Source organism: Moschus berezovskii, chromosome 19 (assembly GCF_049115385.1).
Source record: "Moschus berezovskii isolate FMDL1 chromosome 19, NW_MosBer_1.0, whole genome shotgun sequence".
Lineage (NCBI taxonomy): Eukaryota > Metazoa > Chordata > Mammalia > Artiodactyla > Moschidae > Moschus > Moschus berezovskii.
In genome coordinates, this window is record NC_142478.1 from 20,007,341 (window position 1) to 20,028,706 (window position 21,366).

At 44.7% G+C, this 21,366-nt stretch overlaps 1 protein-coding gene and 1 long non-coding RNA gene across 4 annotated transcripts in view; one reads left to right on the forward strand and one right to left on the reverse strand.

Moving 5' to 3' along the window:
• LOC129542891 (uncharacterized) overlaps positions 1–3,657 on the reverse strand; it is a 28,758-nt gene extending 25,101 nt beyond the window's left edge. The window contains exon 1 of the long non-coding RNA XR_016035313.1: positions 3,537–3,657. This is a non-coding gene — a long non-coding RNA (uncharacterized LOC129542891). The remainder of the gene's footprint in view (positions 1–3,536) is intronic.
• RNF150 (ring finger protein 150) overlaps positions 1–21,366 on the forward strand; it is a 284,272-nt gene that overhangs the window by 221,394 nt on the left and 41,512 nt on the right. For all 3 annotated transcript variants that reach the window (XM_055405718.2, XM_055405717.2, XM_055405719.2), the window contains 2 exons: positions 4,022–4,118; positions 11,008–11,218. In XM_055405718.2, the coding sequence (XP_055261693.1) occupies positions 4,022–4,118; positions 11,008–11,218 (308 nt within the window). The remainder of the gene's footprint in view (positions 1–4,021; positions 4,119–11,007; positions 11,219–21,366) is intronic.

Below are 21,366 nucleotides of genomic sequence, written 5' to 3' on the forward strand. Positions count from 1 at the left end.
TTTTGTTGCCCTTAGTTCTCCCTTTGATTTTTTTTTAATTTGCAGTTACTTGCTTTTAGCATTAGAAAGTTTAAAGTAGAAATCAGAGTGATAACGTCATATCTAAAAACAAGATGTAATAGTGCTATTAATAGGAGGAATGGTAGCTTACAATTAAGAAGGGCCAGGACTTAACGGTTTAAGCTTCATGGGCATTATTTATTTCCTCTCTCTCTCATAAACACACACACAGACTCGATCACTCACAAACTCCATACCTATGAAATAAAATTTGGTTGGGAAAAGGATTAAAGTCTTGGAAAGCTAAGGCTTGCCTAAGATCAAACATCCAGAAAACAGTGGATCCCAAAGAGTGGCCTTTCAATGACCTTTTCTGTTGCAACTCCCAGGGAACCTCTGAAGCTCTGTGGTACTGCCCTGAAGGAAGAGACCTTGCCTTATTCATCTCGGTACCCAGCTCCCAGCTCAGAACAGAACGAACAAGAGGCTGACGTCGCTAACGCTTTATTTTAGGAAGATCAGTCTGGCAAGGATGAGTGGGATGAAAAGAACAGGGAAAGACTGGTGGCGTGGCGAGCGGTTCTGATGTTATTACAACAATCCAGAAAGAGAGTTAATGAGATCATGAATGAGGCGGCAGCAGAACGAGAAGAAAAGAGGCAGTGAAGGCAGAAAAGGTTTAGAAAGAATGCGCTCATGGACCTGATGGCCGTGAGCAGGCAGTGAGCAGTGCCAGCCTTTTGATAAGTATCCATTCATGGAGGACATATTTCTGGAGCATCATCTGTGTGCCAAAATCTAGTCTAGTTGCCGGGGATCTAACAGTGAATTAGGCAAATGAAAGTTTTTGCTCTCAGAGAGCTTACAGTCTCATTTTAGGATGTACCAATCAGAGTTCTCCAGATGGCCACTATACCCCACTATGTATTCTCAAGGAATTGGCTTTTCTGATCATAGGGCTGGTAAGCCTGAAATCTGAAGGCCAGGTCTACTGGCTGGAAATGCTGAGCAGGGGCTGATGCTGCCATCTTGAGGCAGTTTTTTCCTCCGCGGGGAAACCAGTTTTGTTTGGTCTTGAGGCTCTTCAACTGATTGCTCAGGCCCACCTGGATTATTTAGGATAATCTCCTTTACAGTAAATCAATCCTCTACATACAAAGGAGTTCTGTTCCAAAAGCCCGTTTGTTAAGTCCAATTTGTTCATAAGTCCAACGAAGCTAGCCTAGGTACTCAGCTAACACAAGGAGGGCAGACTGCAGTTTCCCTCACCCCTGACATTGATGGAATGCACTTCCTCATCTTTGAAAGTTCGCAACTGGAAGGCTCGTATGTAGGGGACTTACTGTATATAAAGTCAGATTGTAGGTATGAATCCCGTCTGCAGAATACCCTCAGTTAGTGTTTGAATAACTAATACTGTAGCCGAACCAAGCTGACACATAAAGCTGACGCTCCCAGAGGAGGTGGAAGAATGGCCAGTGCAGAGCGAGAAACCACCTAGGGTGGTAAGTACTGGCTCCTGTGCCTGGCAGACTCAGGGAGGAATAGGGGTATCTTCACCTTACAGATGAGGCAGATGAGACTTGGGACTTATTGAGACTCAAACAGCTAATTGGCCCTGCTGTCTTTCTGTCTCCAGCATACGTGCAGGAAACACCACAGAGCCTGCCCTCCCAGGGACCGTCAAAGAGACCAGAATATTTGGCTTTTTACCAGGAACGCCACCAGTGAGTGAGCACATTTAGACTAGGAACTTGCTTTCTGAATGTAGAGCCTGCAAGTAGAGAGGTTGATCATTGCTTTGGGGTGAGGGGTACAGAGTGTGTTAGTCACTCAGTCCTGTCCAACTCTTTGCGACCCCATGGACTGTAGCCTGCCAGGCTCCTCTGTCCATGGAATTCTCCAGGCCAGAATACCGGAGTGGGTAGCCAGGCTCTACTCCAGGGGATCTTGCCCACCCAGGGATCGAACCCAGGGGTTGGGGGTACAGGATGCTTTGTCCAGCATCAGCCCCATTGTCCCACTGCTGCACTGGGACAGGCAGTATTCCTGTGCCCAGGTTGGGGCTTCTGTACAAGCCAGTCGTTTTGCCTAGAAGACCCTTCTTCCTCCCCCTTCCCCTTCACATGGACCATGTCTGTGTAAGCCTTCAGGTCTGAGCTTCAGCACGTCATCAGGGAAACTTTCTCTGTGCATCCAGACTAGGGCCCATCTCCACTTACAAGCTCCCCCCACCCCCTGCTATCACCGTGTTCTTCTAATGAGGTATTTAGCACTGTCATCATGAAGTAGCTTATTTCTCTTACTAGTGTCTGCCTCCAGAGAAGGCGATGGCACCCTGCTCCAGTACTCTTGCCTGGAAAATTCCATGGACAGAGGAGCCTGGTAGGCTGCAGTCCATGGGGTCGCAAAGAGTCGGACACGACTGAGCGACTTCACTTTCATGCATTGGAGAAGGAAATGGCAACCCACTCCAGTGTTCTTGCCTGGAGAATCCCAGGGATGGGGGAGCCTGGTGGGCTTCCGTCTATGGGGTCTCACAGAGTCGGACACGACTGAGCGACTTCACTTTCACACATTGGAGAAGGAAATGGCAACCCACTCCAGTGTTCTTGCCTGGAGAATCCCAGGGATGGGGGAGCCTGGTGGGCTGCCGTCTATGGGGTCTCACAGAGTCAGACACGACTGAAGCGACTTAGCAGCAGCAGCAGTGTCTGCCTCTCCTGTTACACTCCCAAAGGAAAGGAACCAAATTACTATTGTGCAGACTTCCCAGCGAGAACACAGTTCTTAGCAGATATTACTTGTCAGATGGATGCATGGATAAAGGAGCGAATGAATGTGATGTATTTTCTTCTAATCAGGGAATCTGCAGGGCATCTAAACAATCCCCTGGAAACACAGGGCCCATCCAGGAGGCTCCTCTCTGTTTCCTAATCCCCAGTTTGATCATTTCTTGTACACTGCCAGTCCCAGCCTCGACACATGGGTTCTTCTGCATGTCACTTGCAGAAGTGGTGCTTCTTGAAGTCTTCTCTGATTTGAGAGGTCCTTTGTAAGCATTTGAGCCTAAAGCCTTCTAACACAAAACTCTTAGAATCGTTAGAACAATAGAACACAAGAGTAAGGGAAGCGTGTGGAAGGATTCCAGGAATGGTGCAAGGTTGAGGAGTCAGGCATGGGTGGCGTGTCCTAAGGATGCCCGCACACTTAACAGGGACGGTTCTCTCTCTTCTTGCCCCAGGCAGGAAATTCTGACTACTTCTGCCTGTGGTCTGGAGTCTCATGAGACTTCCCTGAGAAGACAAGCTTCTGACTCAAGCAGCCCCTGGTATCTCTGAGTGAGCTCCTGTGAGCCAAGTTGAGAGGAAGTTAGGAGCCTCTACCCCCGTACCTACTAAATGCCACCCCCTTATCCTGCCACACAAAGGAAGGCTCCTGAGGGTGGGCACGTGAGGCTGAACAGTAAAGCTTACAGTACCGCTCACCTGGTTTCTGCCCTAACAGCCACCAGTCATAAGAGCTTAAAATCTCACCTGTGCTGTGAATTGCTTCCAAGAGCTCTTCTGCCCTTTGTGAGTCGCCCGAATATCAACAGAAATGAGGCTCTGTTTTGTGGTTTTCTTCTGATGGTGGGACAAGACATTTGGGATTGATTTAAAGGTGGCCACTGTCGAGTTATCCCCGAAGGGTCTGTGCAAGTTTCTCCCACTTGCCTTCTTTCCATTCAAGGGTCTTTCTATCCGGAAACATCTCTCTGTTTCTACGTTCTGTCTTTTCTGAAACTTGGAAGTCTTGGCTGCAATTCATAGATGAGCCTCCCAGGAGCCAGACAGATGCTGACTGTATGACCACAGGATGTAACAGAAAGCATTATCAGCCTGGGTGTTTGGAGATGGAGGTCCCGGAGTCTTGGCTCTGCCGCTGAGCAGTGCATGACTTTGGACAAGTCTCCGGGCTGGAGTGGACGCGGTGCCCTCCGCAGTTACCGCCACGCTAAGATGTATGGTTCTCATTGCAGGCATCTTTTCCACAAGTCCTGTGTTGACCCCTGGCTCCTAGACCATCGCACCTGTCCCATGTGCAAGATGAACATTCTTAAAGCCCTAGGGATCCCGGTAAGCACAGTACAGCCTACAGCCTCGTCGTGTCTGTCTCTCCACATTTCCCACTCAGCAGGGAGAAAACAGCACCCCGGGTTGTCTGTGTCCCCTCGACCCCAGAGCAGTGGCGTCATGTGATGAGGCCCTGGGAGCACTTGCCCGCATCTGGACACATTTCTCCTCTCCCTTTGTCTCCATCTGAGAACATCGTGACCCTCCCACCGTGTTTGTTGTTTTGTCTGTGAGTCGAGATGTTGCCTGAGCAGCTCATGGGCTCCTTTTCTGGGCTGCAGTGGGTGACAGCAGGTCGGACACCAGCAGAGGCCAGGGGTCCACTGATGACACTCTCTTGTCATTTGCCTACACCATCATCAGGCAGACCCAGCCGCCACGCTCTCCCCACCATCGCCCAGCTTTTCGAGGAGACAAGCTCTTCCGGACAAAGGGCGGAGAGGTCAGCCTCTGGGCATCTGGCTCGGCGGCCTCTGCTAAACTCAGATCTCTGAGAGAGCTTGAGAGAGCAGGAAACCAGAGCCAGAAGCCCTAACTTCCCGCGCTCCCATCCAGCTGGCGCCCTCAGTTAACATGTTTTAGCAAACTTAGTCTCTCACCCAGGGCACACAGCATCCCCCACCAGGCTGGCTTGATGCTGAAAGGAAGGACTTTCCCAGGATCGTATCGAGTGAAGGCCATGGGCTGGTGGTTGCTGAGACACCAGCTGCTGTTACAAGGGTGGGAAACCTGCCAGGCCGCCAGACCCAAGGGCTGCGGAGAGATGTGAGGACAGCATAGGTGCCATCTAAGAGAAGCTAGGCCAGCGGGATGCAGAGACCCTCTTCCCCCTCCGCTTCGCTGCAGCCTCCCTCTTGTCACTCCTCACTACTCATGGCAGAGAATAAATAGAGTTTTTAAAGTCCCAAGATGTCACTGAAGAAGAAAGGATCAGCTCAGATATCAAAGGCTTTATTTAATGCCAAAAGGCTAATGATCCCAGGAAGATCAGAGTGATTGTTGCACAGGACACACCTGAAGCATCATGAGGTCACGGATTGGCTGAATTTTCTGCCCTGTACCAGCTGCCTCTGCCAGCTGTATGCTGATTTTTTTTTTTTTTTTACAGTCAGTACACCAAACACAAATCAACTTGTGTGACTGTAGCTTTGAGCTAGATTTTAAAAGGCAATGCATTAAATTTTCAGACCAGTGTTGTCAATGCATAATAAATTCAAGGTGAAAATCAATGACAGTGAACTTGAACTATGAGCAAAAAACCCAGCATCTCTATCAGATACTAACGACTTAGAAAATTTAACTCTCTGTCTGCATGTTTCACATATCTGGCTCTAACTGGTTCTTACCAGGGAGGAGGGAAATGTATGTATGTGTGTATTTACATGTGTGTATGTGTGTCTTTGGGTTCTAAAATCTGTAACATGTTCGCAGTTAAAGGTAGACAGTCATATTGTTTAACCTAGTTCTTGTTGCTTAAGGATATCTTCAAAGCTCTCAGTATTCAGCCCCAGTGCTCCCTGGTCAGGACAATGAAACCAAACCACCCCCAGTGGTTATAGTTTACACTAAATAGCATTCCACTCCAGACTTTTTCTTGGAAAGTAGAACTTCTCCAAACCTTGTAAATATCTGAGAATTGTAAATGCCTCAAGAATACAGCTAATAATTGTTTTTAATAGGGAATTATTGGGTGGCCTTTGGGCTTCTTTCCAGAAACAAATAATATTTTAACTTTTAGCAGTTGGGCATCCTGGCCATAGTTTGTTTCCTGTCCAGTCTGGATAGGATTTTACTCAGCACACTTGCGAAAAAGTAAAAGTCAGTAGCATCTTTGGATTTTGCCAAGGATTCTTAAAGGCCAGTCAAACAGGAACATGACACCACCCAAGCTGGCCCCAGGGAACAGAACGTCCTCTGTGAAGAAGGCAGGCATGCAGGCTGCCTCTCATGAAGCACTGAGGCGTATGGCTGCCCCCATGCCTCCCTGGTGCTTTGTCCTAGAGGATGGCACTGAAGTCTGCATCAGGGACCAATTTGAGATGATGCTCTCCAAAACCTTTAAGCATGGTAGTACCATGCTTAAATTATACCAAAGGCAGGATGTTTTCACTCCATTCTTAGAACTCACCGTGTAAATGGACAGGTTCACAGCTTTCTCAATTAAGAAAAACTTCCTATAGCTAACTGAAACCCTTTTCATGCAGCTTAAAGAAGTTGTTTTATAATTTTTTTAAAACTCCTTTTGCTCCATTTCTTCCTCATCAAAGAAAATTGAAAAGCGCCTGTCAGCCCCTCTAATAATGGGTGCCTGTTGGTCCTTCATCTCTGGATCCCTTACACGTGCTTAGAGCTCAGTAAATGTTTGTGGCTTTGTAGCCCTTCAGAGCAGGAAGGCTGCCAGTCACAGAGGGGTGTTTATGAAATTCACCCTGATTCTCCTTTGAGGAATGTCCATTCACCAGACTTGGCTATAATCCTGATCCACTAGATCGTCCAAATATAGGGTTTTGTGTTTGATTTTGGTCTTTCTTCTGTTGTTTTTAACTGAGTAGTCTTGTGCCTGCTTGTGCTCTAAGGCAAATAAATATAAGTGGAAAGCTTAGGTCTGGGGACATTTTCATTTTGTAAGAGGTTTCTCTGAAACAAGCTAAAGAATGAGCGCGAGGCCCTCATGGATTGTGAAATTCCCATCACAATGGTATCTTTGCCCATTATGTTTTGCCAAGAGAAATAAAAGATTGAACTGAAAGGGGTGGGTGCGGGGGTCCTTTATTGTCAGAGCATTTTCATCCCTTTATCTACGTTCAAGTGCTTCATCCGCCTTTTTCTCCAGTCAGGTTTAGGGATGTCTTTGCAGAATGACAGAACACATCACTAAGCACTCTTGTAAGGTACCATATAACACAGGCCTTTTTTATCCCAGCAAGCACTGTCTCCTGTCACTATTATCCTGGTATGAATAGAATGATTGTTAATGAATAGAAAATCCTATGGAGCTGGTGTATTCACTAGTCCCTAACTATTTAGCAGTTGGTTTATTTGGGGAGTTTCCCTGCTAACCTGAATGTGAATACCTATACGCTGTTCACTTACAGATGGCTTTTGACATCTCTTACTAAACATTATGATTGTAATTTCTCTTCGTCGTGTATAAAGTGGTTTTCTTTTCAAAATATTACTCTATTTTGATGAACCATTTTGAGTGGATATAAACGGTGAGGCTCTGTAAGGTTGGCCTGTTAAATATTAATGCTATAGCTAAGCCAGATTATTCATGCCTAATCTCACTAACAGTCTCCCTGAGCTAATCCACTGTTTCTTTTTTCCTTACTCCCTTCTCTTAAAAACATAACACTATTTCTCCTAGCCCATAAAGTAAAAGTGAACATGCTGCATCAAAATTAATAAAAATAATTTCATAGAAAGAAAGAAAGCAGGAACGTGATCAACAAGCAAAGCCAACGTTTTGAAATATATATCAGCTGTTATTGCCTCTATGGTCACATTTAGATGTTTATGGCTGGAAAACCAACCAGCACAGTATCCTTACCGGGAACTCCTCCCTTCTACCCCCACATGATTGGACATGCTCACCAGCATCTTTACATAGAATAGGGGAGGGAAAAAAGTCATTTTTTATTCTGGGTTTGCCAGCTGGTCCCTATAAATGAGACTTATAAATGACAGATTAGCAAGAGAAAATCAAACAGTTTATGAACATATGTGCCATGAGTAGCCACAGGAGCACTTGGTGACAAGTGACTCACAGAGCTGGTTAGAACTTCAACTTATATAGCATTTTCAAAAAGCAGCAATAGGGACTTCACTGCATTCCAGTGATTAAGACTCCACCCTTCCCATGCATGGGGCATGGATTCCATCCCTGGTCAGGGAACTAAGATCCCACATGCCATGCCATACAGCCAAAAAAAAAAAAAAAAAGAGCAAGAAATTTTTAGAGAAGTGATGAGACAAAAGGAAAGGACTTTGAGTTTCTAGGACAACAAATTGTGGAAAGTTGAGTATATGGGGGAACCAATGACAGATAAGGGCATGTTAGTTTGTTGTATGTTCCATTTTGGTGTCAAAACCACCTAGCAGCTGATGATGCGAATGTCCTCTTCCTAGTAGAAGAGAGAGACACCCTTACAAATTTATGTCCTGCTTTTAGGCAAGAGTGGGGGCAGAGCCTTTCTTTACCTAATTCTCAATTGTTTCTACGAAAAACAATTCTTTTGCCAAAGTAGCATATTTTGGGGTTGCACATTCTGCTATCCTTCAAAGGTATACTTTAACTTTGCACAAAAATTGAATTTTTTAAGTATTTTCTCAAATCTTCCCTTCGTTGATCTAAGATCTGGGCAGATACTAATATTCCCAAGTTTTCAGAGCAATAAACTGAGACTTACATAAAATTTCCCAGTTGACATTTATCAAGCATTTAGTAATTGTCAGGCACTACGTGAAGGCTTAGAATTTAAGATCAGCGTAGTTGATTCACTTTACGAAGCTTATGTCTCACTTGTATGTGGACTCCGCAGGGAATAGAAACAGAAAACAGATTGGTGATTGCCAGAGGTGGGGGGGGGGGTGCAGTGAAATTGGGTGAGGGGGTCAGGAGGTACAAACTTCCAGTTATGAAATAATTCCTGGGGATATGATGTTCAGCTTGGTGAGCCTAGTTCACAATACTGTGTTGTAGTTTTTAAAGTTGCTAAGAGAGTAGATCCTAAAAGCTCTCATCACAAGAATAAAAAATGTGTAACCATGTGAGGTAGTGGACATTAAGTAAACTTATTGTGGTGATCATTTTCCAATATGTACATGTATCAAATTGTTGTACAGCTTTAATGCAATATTCCTCTATGCCAGTTATATCTCCATAAAATTGGAATTAAGAAAAAAAATGCTTGTAGACTAGTACAGTGAGACAAAGACAGTAACAAATGAGTTCAACAGAGTTGGAGAAGTGTGAGAAGTTACAGTAGCAAAGGTGACTACTTGGGAGGGCACACCACTCAGGAAAGAGGCATTTTGGCCTCAGATTTGAGGGGTGAGTAGAAGTTCACCAGGGTAAGCTTGACCCTTGGCATGGGTGAGGGGAAGGGGATGGTTGGGACAAACGTCATCCTAAGGATAGGAACATGGGGTCGCGGAGAGTCGGACACGACTGAGCGACTGAACTGAACTGAACTGAACTGAAGGATAGGAACAGCACATGCTCAGGCACTGAAATAGGGGATATATTCCAAAGGCTGAAGGTAAGGCCAGAAAAGCAGGCTGGGGCCAGACTGTGCAGTGCCTATTTGCTATAGTAAGGAGCTTATCATTCATTCTTTAGGGGATAAAAAACATCATACCTGTGTTTTTTTTTTTTTAAGTACTCTGGTGAGAAAGTGGAGAATGGAGCATACTGGGGAAGAAACTGCAGGGAGATGGGGAGACTGGTAATGGGGTGAAAAGTGTTCAGAACATACCTCCTTGTGTCCAGTCGTCTCAGTAGGTCAATTCTGTGAGTTGACTTTTGACCACTCAAATTTCAATGAACTAACTCATGCCAATGGAAATGGAGAAAACAGAAGGAAAAGAGAACACAGGGGAGAGGGAATGAGCTGAACTTGAGGGTTTTGTGGGATGATGGAGATTTCCAGCCAACTGCTGAGAATGCAGGTATGGAGCTCAGGAGACGTGGTTTCAAAATGGAAATCCAGCACAGGAGTCTAGCAGGCTGAATCCCTTGCTTTGTGCTCCCAGTGAGTCCATGAGTTGTAGATTTTCTCTATGAACTTTGCACCCAATCTGGTCTTTGTGATGTTAATTCAATGAGTGTCAACCCAGGGTTCTCCTTACCTAAGCCTTTAAGGATACAAAGCCGTGTCATTGTCATCACTCAAGGCAATGTTGCTGTTCAGACTGATGCAAAAAATATGATAAGTAGTTATTCCTACTACTTCTCAAGATCATCTCTCCACCCCCCAGCTTTTAAAAATAATTTTCATGAGTTTGGATAGGGGCAGAACAACTGAAAATAATTTTTCAAAAACTGCTCATGGAGGAGATAGTCATATATTCAATACCTCTTCAGTCAGCAGAACTAAAACCAGAGTAAGACTGTAAGACAGCCCAATAAGAAAATAGTTTACAAAGCTGGTGACACAGGCTGCCTTACCAAATAGGGAGCCCCCCCATTTCTATGTGTTTCAACTGGAGCTGTGAAGGACTGGGGGGGTGGGCAAGAGTCCTGTAGTGAGTAGGTATTTCCACTGGATGGTCTTACCCTTGTTATATAATTTTAAGATTTTAATTTAGAGAATTTGGTAAATATGTGATCAATTGTATGTTCTACAAATAGGAGTTTTTTCTCCAGCTGGTTTTTTGGCTTATGTTAACAACAAATGCTTGTGCTTTTGTGTGTGTGTCTGTTTGTGTATATGTGTGTGTCTCTGATGAACAATTCACAATGAGTCTTATTCTGTCTCTCCTCTCATACCATTAGTTCATTTGCCAACAACACATGGGTCTTTGGGGCAAATTATCAGGCTGTCATCTACTTCCTACTATGAGAAGTAAACACTATATATAAGGAAGAGCTATTAGTATAAATAAATGTCATATTATTCCCCTTAACTAATTTTATTAATGTATGGATATTACTACTCCTGGAATTAAAACCTTGTCTCTAGATCTAAACAGAGACTTTGGAAAGAAAATTTTGGAAGATGTTTTCATGTCAATTACAGGAACTATATTGTGGAATGTCTTTAAATAAAGTGATTCAGGAAGAAACAGTAAAAAACTTAGTTTCCAGCAGGACAGAATATTGAGGCTGTAGACATCTCATCCCTAACTTGATGATGAACACTAAGAACAGGTCCTTTTCTGCTCCTGTCAGCCCAATGCCGACTGCCTGGACGACTTGCCCACCGACTACGAGGGATCTCTGGGAGGTCCGCCCACCAACCAGATCACGGGCGCAAGTGACACGACCGTGAACGAAAGCTCGGTCACTTTGGACCCTGCTGTCCGGACTGTGGGAGCCTTGCAGGTCGTCCAGGACCCAGATCCCCCCGCTCAGGAGGGAGAGATCATCTTCACCACCAACAGTAAGTTCTGCCGTGCACACGCCAAGTGCCCTTATTCCCAAAGGCTGTTGCCTCGTGAGAACTGCAAAGAGGCACTTGTCTTCAAGAAGAAAGAAAAAAAATTAAATGAGTAGAACGTTGCCAGGCTAACCCATCACACCTGGCAGCCCTTGAGAAGCCCAGCTCACTCCTGAGGCAGCAGGGCAGACAGCAGAGCTGGCATGGGTCTCGCTCACCCACACACGGATGCCACAGCACTGCACACACCCCGTGGTACCAGAAGCAAGCTAGGCAGTGGGTCTGACCTCTGAGGGTGGAAGGCAAGGGAGAAAAGCAACTGCAGGGGATGGGTAGTGGAACTGGGATGGGGCGCACCACGTGTGCGTGCATGCGTGCATGTGTGTGTGTGTGTGTGTGTGTGTGTGTGTACCCAAGCTAGAGCCCTCCTGAGTGTGCACGTCTGTGGCAGTCTGAGCTGGTCTGGACAGCACATAGGAGTGTTATCCTCACTCTGGTTGCAAGACGCATGCAAATGGCACCCCTTTACATGAGCGTTCTTGCAGTTAAAACCTAGACCACTTACATGGTGACATATTCAAATATCCTTGGAGCTTCCTCCCCATCTCCTGCATAGACTCAAACTAGATGCTGTTCTAGTGGACGGTAAGGTATAAAAATATTTAAATAGCTATTCTGGCATATGACTGAAGCTAAAGCCTCAAGCATTTCTTCTACAGTCTAATACAGCAGAGATAGAAGTGTCAGTTCTAAGGAAATTATCATTCAAATTAACTTAGGTTTAAGGTTAAAAGGGTAGGTGGATAGTGCAGTTTTTAAATGAGGTGTACTTTTTCCTTTGGTAGAAGTAGCCTATTCACTATAGAAAATTTGGAAATGGAGCAAAGCGGATGAAAGCATGTTGAAATATTTCCTTTTAAGTTGACCTCTTTTTTACATATTCGTGATGTTTATACACTTCAAGAGCTCATTCACACTGAAATTTAAAGATACATTTTTCTGATGAAGAAGCATAACAGCCCTCATTGTTTGTTGAAAGCCTGAAAGATAACCAAAAAAATGAAAAAATGAATCAATACCCCACTACCCAGAAATGATCATTGTTAACATTTTGGTGTCCTTCCTGATAATCTTTTGATATAGTTGAGACAATAACCATAGGGGTGAACGTTCATTATTGTAACCACAGAACTTTCACAAGACCTCAACGGAGAGTTCGGTTCAGTTCAGTCGCTCAGTCGTGTCTGACTCTTTGCAACCCCACGGACTGCATGGACCCCATGGAAAAATAACTAAGAGTTACTGGGTGATGGGACTCCCCTGGTGGTCCAGTGGCTAAGACTCTGCACTCCTAATGCAGGGGGCCCCGGTTCCATCCCTGTTCAGGGAACTAGATCCCACATGCCTCAACTAAGAGTTCCCACACCGCAACAAAGATCCTCCTGTATGCTGCAACTAAAAGATCCACGTGTTTCAACCAAGACCGGATGCACACAAATAATTTTTTTTAAAAAGAGAGTTACTAGGTGGTAAATATCTACTCATGCAGGGTGTAGTTTTGGGTAGATATGAGTTTTGACTTGACTTTTAGAGGCATGAGGATCTTAATACTGAAGCATTAACCATTACACATTAAGAAGTCCCTAAAGATAGATTATGATCCCTTTGTTTTGAAGGTCTAAAATGGTACAAAAGCAGTTTTGAATTTTTTGTAACCATACTAAATAAAAACAAGTTGGTAGGGTTGATTTTAATAAATTATTTTATTTAACCCAATGTAGCCAAACTGTTTTACATACTTTATTTTATACTAACTCTTCAAAACCTGGTGTGTATTTTATACTTAGAGCACATCTCAGTTTAGACTAGCTCCATTTCAAGTGCTCAGAAGCCATGTGTGGCCACCAGCTATGATATTGGAGAACACAGATTTAGAATGCTAGTAATTTAGGGATCTAAGAACTTTAAAGGTCATTTAATCTTAACCATGATAAACTTCTGGTTTTCACCATATGAAAGTTGAACAGAGGGGTAAGTAAGTGACTAACTCAGATCAAATATTAAGTTCTCTTTGCAAAGTACAACATTACCCCATAATTTTCCATTTATTGGACATGCTCAGTTACCATCAAGCATATCACCATTAGTGGTCTAAGTGAAGTATAGTATATTGGAAGACCTGATAAAATTTTGCTAGCAGTTCAGAAAGACTTAACACATGAACCTTTTTTGAGCCCATGCTGAGGCTGTGCTGCACTCACTTGTGTCCGACTCTGCGACCCCATGGACTGTAGCCCACCAGGCTCCTCTGTCCTTGGAATTCTCCAGGCAGGAATACTGGAGTCGGTTGCCATTTCCTCTTCCAGGGAATCTTCCCAGCCCAGAAATCAAACCCGTGTCTCCTGTCTCTCCTGCATTGGAAGGCAGATTCTTTACCACTGTACCAACTGGGAATCCCTTTTGAGCCCATAAAAAGAATCAAATTAAAAATGGATTTTATTCCTTGCAGTGAAATGATTGATTGACTTTCAAGAGAAAGTGTGTTGTCTGTTAGATTCCTGATTTTGAAAAGTGACCACATACTTCATCTCAGTAAAGCCCAGATGACAAATGAAAAGGCATAGTTTATGAGTGAAAATACAACCAAAAATGAATTAAAGTCTGTATCCAGATAATTCATAATCTCAAATGGTTTTGGCTAAAATGGACTCAGAGTGTTTAGGTTCATACCAGGCATTCAGTAGCTATTCACTGAATGACTCGAGGTGAAAAGTGTTTGATCTAAGCTTGAACAGGGAGCTTATGTTCACAACAGAAGGAAAAATGTCAGGTAATTTCAAAGGAAGTGAAGTGAAGTCGCTCAGTCATGTCCGACTCTGCGACCCCATGGACTGTAGCCCACCACACTCCTCTGTCCATGGGATTTTCCAGGCAAGAGTACTGGAGTGGGTTGCCATTTCCTTCTCCATTTCAAAGGAAGCATTAACCATTACACATTTGATGATTGGGTTGATTTGATGATTTGATGAGTGGGTTGCCATTTCCTTCTCCAATTTCAAAGGAAGGTCTTGGTAAAGATGAAGACACAAGAGACCACATCTGTAGTCTGAAGACCAATGCCATATGTCAATATGGCTAAAGATACCAGCCTCTTAGGACAGAAGCTGAATTGTTCTCACAAAATACTTTTCCTAGGCCATTTTTTTAATTGAAGTATAGCTGATTTATAATGTTATAATGCTTTAGGTGTACAGCAAAGTGATTTCGTTTTACCACTATATATATTCTTCTTCAGATTCTTTTCCATTACAAAGTATTACAAGATATTGAATACAGTTCCCTGTGCTATATTAGTTCCTTGTTGTTATCTGTTTTATACATACTAATGTGCAATCTGTTGGGCTTCCTAGGCAGTGCAGTGGTAAAGGATCTTCCTGCTAATGCAAGAGATGTGGGTTCGATCCCTGGGTTGGGCAGATCCCCTGGAGAAGGAAATGGCAATCCGCTCCAGTATGCTTGCCTGGAGAATTCCATGGATAGAGGAGCCTGACGGGCTACAGTCCATGAGGTGGAGCCTGACGGGCTACAGTCCATGAGGTTGCAAAGATTCTCACACACACACATGTATATCTGTTACTCCCAATTTATCCTCATTTTCCCTTCAGTAACTATAAGTTTGTATTCTATTTCTTTGAGTCTATTTCTGTTTTGTAAATCAGTTCATTTGTGTCACGTGTTTATTTTTGTGTGTGTCATTTTTTTAGATCCCACATATAGGTGATATCATATGATATTTTAGACCATTTCTGATTAGTTTTATTTATTGGGATTTAACAGAATATTCCAAACATAATTTTTCTGACTAGATTTTTTAATTGGAGGATCATTGCTTTACAATGATGTGTTGGTTTCTGGTGTACAACAGTGTGAATCAGCTATAAGTATACATATATCCCCTCCCTTGTGAGCCTGATTAGATGTTAATGATTTATACCACTAACTAAATGGCTGTAGATTCCTTAAGGGAAAATTCTCTCCTCTATTCAGATTGCACATTGCATTGTGCCCTAAGTCGGATAATCAATAAAGGACCGAACACAGATGCATGAATAAATGAGCAGAAAGATTCAAGCTCTCATCCACGTTATTGTAAGCAACTCCCCAATGCTATCAAAAACACAGATGGTGCAAGGAGCGGGTGTGGGGCTGTGATACTGCCTCAGACCACACGTAACCCACTGGAGGCCGGACCCGACCTTTTTCCTCCCTTAGCCTTTCCTACCTCACATAGCTAAAGACCCAGAAAAGTACTAGAGAGCTACAGAAAATGAAGACGTAACAGCAGCTAACAAATACCTAACACCAGCTCTGTACCAGACGTCCTTTTACACTGTCTCCATGCATTAGCTTACAACAACTCTATGAGGGAAATGTTATTTTTAACCTCATTTTACTGGTGCAGAATAGCAGCACCGAGAGATTAAAGTAACTGGCCTGAGGTCATAAGCTAGGGACAGGTGGAGCTGGAATTCTCAGGCCCAGCGGACTCTTGGGGAGCATGCCTAGCTATGTTCACAGGATGAGAAAGGGGAGAAAATGAACACGGTGCTCACTTCATTTTTTTTTTACTCTCTTCCTCCATTTTTCTAAATCTCTGGAAGTTCAAAAATGTGTTTAGTTTCCGCTTGCCTTCTCATCCCTACTTCCATTCTTCCTTTCCTGACAAACAGTTTTGGTGTCGAGTCCATCAAATATACATAGAAGTCATTTCAGCCCTCGGGGGGGAACAGCGTAGAACAGATTGCCTTTAGAGTGAAAATGGGAAAATGTGGCAGTAAAGGATCACCTTCAGTTCCCAGGAAAAGAAAAAAAAGAAAAACATTTACGAAGGAAAGGAAATCCAGACCGGTTGCCAGTCTGACATTTGAGAGAACATTCTAGTATGCATGCTGTTAATGTTTCTGACATTTCTGCTTTTATCACCTCACAAGGCAGCACCAAATCACAGTTTCTCTTCCACTTTGGTGCAGCGAGTCGTTTGTATGCATGCACAAATGTCACTCACCAATCTTTTTTTTTAATTAACTGATTGATTCACATTTATTTTTGGCTGTGCTGGGTCTTCGTCGCTACGCGCGGGCTTCTCCTTGTGATGGCTTCTCTTGTCGGGGAGCATGGGCTTTAGGGCACGCAGGCTTCAGTAGTTGCGGTTCCCTGGCTCTAGAGCACAGGCTCAGTAGTTGTGACACACGGGCTTAGTTGCTCCGTGGCATGTGGAATCTTCCTGAACTAGGGATCAGATCGGTGTCCCCTGCATTAACAGGCGGATTCTTAACCACTGGACCATCAGGAAAGTCCCCACTCTCTCTTTATCTGCTTTCCTGTTTGCACCGTACTCTGCCTTCTGACTCTCCAAGCCCAGCCTGTAGCTTCTTGGATTGGCTTCAGCAGGGGGAAAAGTTCCTTAGGATCAAAGGAAAACACAGCTAAACAAATGACCTGTTGTGTTTAGAGACTCCAGACAGGAGCTAGAGAAAGACACCCAGAAAAGAAGACTCTATCACTCCTCCAAAACATCCCGCATCACTCCACACTTCTCAAGAGGGTCTGAGACCTTCCCTTTGTTTTTCAACGAAGGTGCTGACACCACCATCCATTTCTTTTATTGAGTCACTACCGGTGTCTTCTAGCTGCCTGCAGATCATTACCCACTTGCCACTCCTTCCAACTCAAGCTAGAAGGAATCAGCAGTCAGCCCTGGGGTGGCAGGTGGAGGGTAGAGGGGTGGAGGGAGCTGGGAGCTAGAAAGGGAGGAGATGGACAGTGTCCATTTCTCCCAGATTTCCCCTGTATGTTCTGACGAGCACATGACATAATGTGTTTGGTCAGGAGACCTGGTCTTCAGACTTCACAGATGGAAGCAGTCCACATGAATCCATATATAGGCTAACAGGTTCAGACTCCACCAGCTGAATTGAAACGTGGTGTGGGTTTCCTCTGGGAAACTTCCTGCTATATGGAGCTGGTATAATAGACCCTGCCCGGGGAGGAAAGTTCAAGCAGGAATTTTCTGCTCACCTGTGGGTAACCGACAGTTACAAGAGTCCCTTTATGTCCCAAACATGGACAAAAGGATTTTTTTTTTTTAATCTGTGGACCTTTCCCCTTGTAAGACCCATCACTCCGGACACATGGGCCTCCACTGCTTACCCACAAGGCCTCCTGCAACACCTGCACATCCGGCCTCTGCCTGCTCAGTCTCTGACTGTCCAAGCTGAGCCCAGTCCTCTCACTCCCCACGTGGCCACCTCTGGGACCTCACACATCATCTGTCCTGACAGCCCTCTCCAGTACAGCCCTGTTCCCAGCCTCTGACCCCACGCAGGCCATCAGCCTCCTCCCTCCAGACTCCAGGCAGGCAGGAGACCTGCGTCCACAGTCTGTTTTGTTTCATTTTTAACCTTTTGACTATGCCACAAGGCATATGGGATCTTAGTTCCCTGACCAGGGATTGAACCCAAGTCCCCTACACTGGAAGCTCAGAGTCTTAACCACTGGACCACAAGGGAAGTCCCTGAAGAAGAGAAGCTTTAGCTCCTCTTAAGGCCTGAGTTTGCTCTCCCTGAGTCCCACCTACATGAGGCAGAGTTCAGAATCTCCTTGTGGTAGAGCGGGTGGAGTTCCTCTTACAGGAACCCCTCAGTGGGCGTGGTCCCGAGTAGCCCCTCCCCACCCCTTCTGGAGGGGTGGGATTCAGCGCGTCAACACTAGCTCCTTGGACAAGCTCTCTTCCAATTTACCTGCGTTTCTGTCCCTCTGTCCACTTGTTACTGTCTGACAAGGTCCAGAGTCATCGAACAGGTGCCCTTTACCTCTGCTCCGCCCAGCAGTGGTATGGGGGGTCTAGGGGCTGGGGGAGGTGGCAAAGGCTGTCTCAGAGTTCTTTGTTGCCAGTAGCTTTTCAGTAGAAGCTGAGGCAGGAGTCCCACAAATGCAGAAGAGTTAGTCCCTAAATGTCTTCATGGGCTTCACCAGAAGGCACATTTCTAGCTGATATGGGAGACCCGGGTTTGATCCCTGGATCGGAAAGATTTCCTAGAGGAGGGCATGGCAACCTACTCCAGTACTCTTGCCTGGAGAATCCCATGGACAGAGGAGCCTGGTGGGCTACTGTCCGTGGGGGCGCAAAGAGTCGGACACGGCTGAGCGACTGACACACACACGTACATGCACACACTCACACAGTACCTGAACTACAGTTCCTTTGCAGAGAAATGAGAGATAAGTCAACCTTTTCAGGAAAACAAACAAACAAACATATATATATATATATATGCTCACACTCTTCAAAATCTACTCATGATACAAAAAGTAATTGCTACAGCAAAGCTGAAACTGCAGCCCAGCAAAAAGTCATTTTCAGGAAACGTATTTAACATCTATCACTGTAAGCACAGAGGGCTCTCCAGGAACACAGATGACACACTAATTATGGAAAGAACTCCCAAAGAGTTCATTCAGAGACTTGTGCTTCGTAATTTCTGGAAGGATCCACTTTCTCTTCTTTGAGGAACTCAATAGGAACCTCTCTAGGGAGTCTTCATTGCTAAAAACACATTCTCTTAAAATGAGGCCAGAAAAGACGTTCGTTCTTAACTTTTTTTAACTTTTATGTTTATTATTTTGGGAGCCATAGAGGAAGCATCAGAGTATCTACATTCAAAAGTTGTAAATGCCCCTAGACATGCTCCAACCACAAGCTGAATACAAACACACGAGAAAGTGACCTTTTTTTTAGGCCACAGCTTGAGGATCTTAGTTCCTCGTGTGCATGCTAGGTCGTTTCAGTCATGTCCAGCTCTTTGCGACCCTATGGAATATAGCCCGCCAGGCTCCTCTGTCCAGGGGATTCTCCATGCAAGAATACTGGAGTGGGTTGCCATGCCCTCCTTCAGGGGATCTTCTTGACCCAGGGATCAAACCCATGTCTCCTGCTTTGGTAGGCTGTCCTTTACTACTGGCACCACCTTAGTTCCCCAACCAGAGATCAGACCCATGTGCCCTTGCTGTGAAAGTGCAATCTTGACCACCGGACCACCAGGGAGAACTCTACCCAATGCTCTGTAATGGCCTATATGAGAAAAGAATCTAAAAAAGAGTAGATATATGTATAACCGATTCACTTTGCTGTACACCTGAAACTAACACAACATTGTTAATGAACTATCCTCCAATAAAACTTTAAAGAGAGAGAGTATTCATGACTTTTCCAGAGAACTCACTTTGAACCTCTGGGTCAAGGCAACTGAGAGCAAAAGGGAGGCTTGGCATGAACATCCCATTTCTGTTCCAAATGGGCAACTACATTTTGCTACATTTGCAAAGCTGCAATCTCCAGATTTTAATGTGACTGCAAAATATACCGGTGCATCCAGAAATAAGCACCTCTAGAGAAAGCATTCCAGCGTTGATTAGAAAGGGCAAGAGTGAATAGCCACCTCTGCTTTTTTGACTTGCATCAAGGCCTGAACTGTCAAAGTTGCTCCCCTTGACTGTGGATAAATATGCCGGCTGGAATGGGCAACGAGAATGCTGTCCCTTGGTACTCATAAGATTCCCATTAGCCCTGGAAAGATGACTGCTTTGATTTGTGAGCCTCTTCCATTGTGGCAGACAACAGAATCAGCCAACCGGGTAAGATTTTAGACCTCACTATTCTCTGCCCTTCAGGAAATATTTCAGCCACGGTGAATTACTTCTATACAAAATGAAGCATTTGCAGACAGTGATACTGCTCTCCCCACTCATCTCGACAGCTCAGATTGTGCCAGGTCCGTGGAGTCTCATCCCCACCTTGTTTCTGAGCCCTCCAGCTTACCAGCTCAATCAAGGCTTCCAGAGAGGAGCAACTGTTCTGAAGAGCAGAGATCTTTGTGATACCCATGTGCTTTCATCAAGTTTCCCAGATGACAAACAGACAATCCACAAGCCACTAGATTTTTTTTTTTTAATGATAACCTTCCTCCTCGATTGAAAGCATTTGCCAACCTAAGAAAGCCCACTCAGGGCCAGACTCCCAGGACTTTTCTGTCCTGTGTCTGGTGCCTTGGCCACAAGTGTGTGGAGGATCTGGAGATGTACAAGCTGCCTGTGAGATAGTTCATCAGTTTAGACCACAGATACATTGCCTCTGGGAGCACTCAGCCTGGGCATGATACACACCATCAACTTGGGAGACACTGCCCTCTTAAAATGAAATGGCCCAGCAAGCAGGCAAAATCCTTCCAGTGCTTGGAGAGTGTCTCAGATATTCTGAGTTACTGATAGCACCATATCCAGGCTTCCCTGGTGGTGCAGATGGTAAAGAATCTGCCTGCAATGCAGGAGACCCAGGTTCGATCCCTGGGTTGGGAAGATCACCTGGAGGAGGGCATGGCAAACCCACTCCAGTACTCTTGCCTGGAGAATTCCATGGACAGAGGAGCCTCACGGGCTATATATAGTCAATGGGATTGCACAGAGTTGGACATGACTAAAACCACTAAGCAGCAGCACCATCTCCAGTTTGATTAATTTCTCCCAGTGCTGTCTCGCTTTCAGTAAGCACTCCAAAAGTGAGCTAGGAAAGGCTGTTGAGCAGACCTGAATTCTACCAGATATTGACAGACTGAGAATGGATTGCAGCAACATGGCATCCAAATGGCAAGAAGCATAATTGGCAGGTCAAGCCCCTTTTCAGTCTTGAAACAGCATCAAGTGTAAATAAGATAACCTTTCTCTTTGCTCTTCAATTCTAAAGCACATGGCAGAGGGGGGAAGTTCCACCATTCAGAGATTAAGAAGGCAGGGAAGAGCTGAAAGTGTCCTTTGGCTGACATAAGAACTGGCTCTAAAAGTTCAGAGTCAGGGTTCCGCAACTCAAAATATTTTGGAAATGAAATTCAGTGGTTCAGGAGAAAAAAAAAAGTGTAACTATCAGAACATCGCTGGAGCTACTTGAAATCAGATTGTATAATGGAAACACCACCAGTCAGAAACAAAAAAGTGGGGCCTTAGGTGTGATTTGGCCTCCAGTTAGCTGTGTGACCTCGTGTGAGTCACCTACCCTTTCTTAGCTGTCATTTCCTCGGTTGTTGACTGAGGCACTTTTA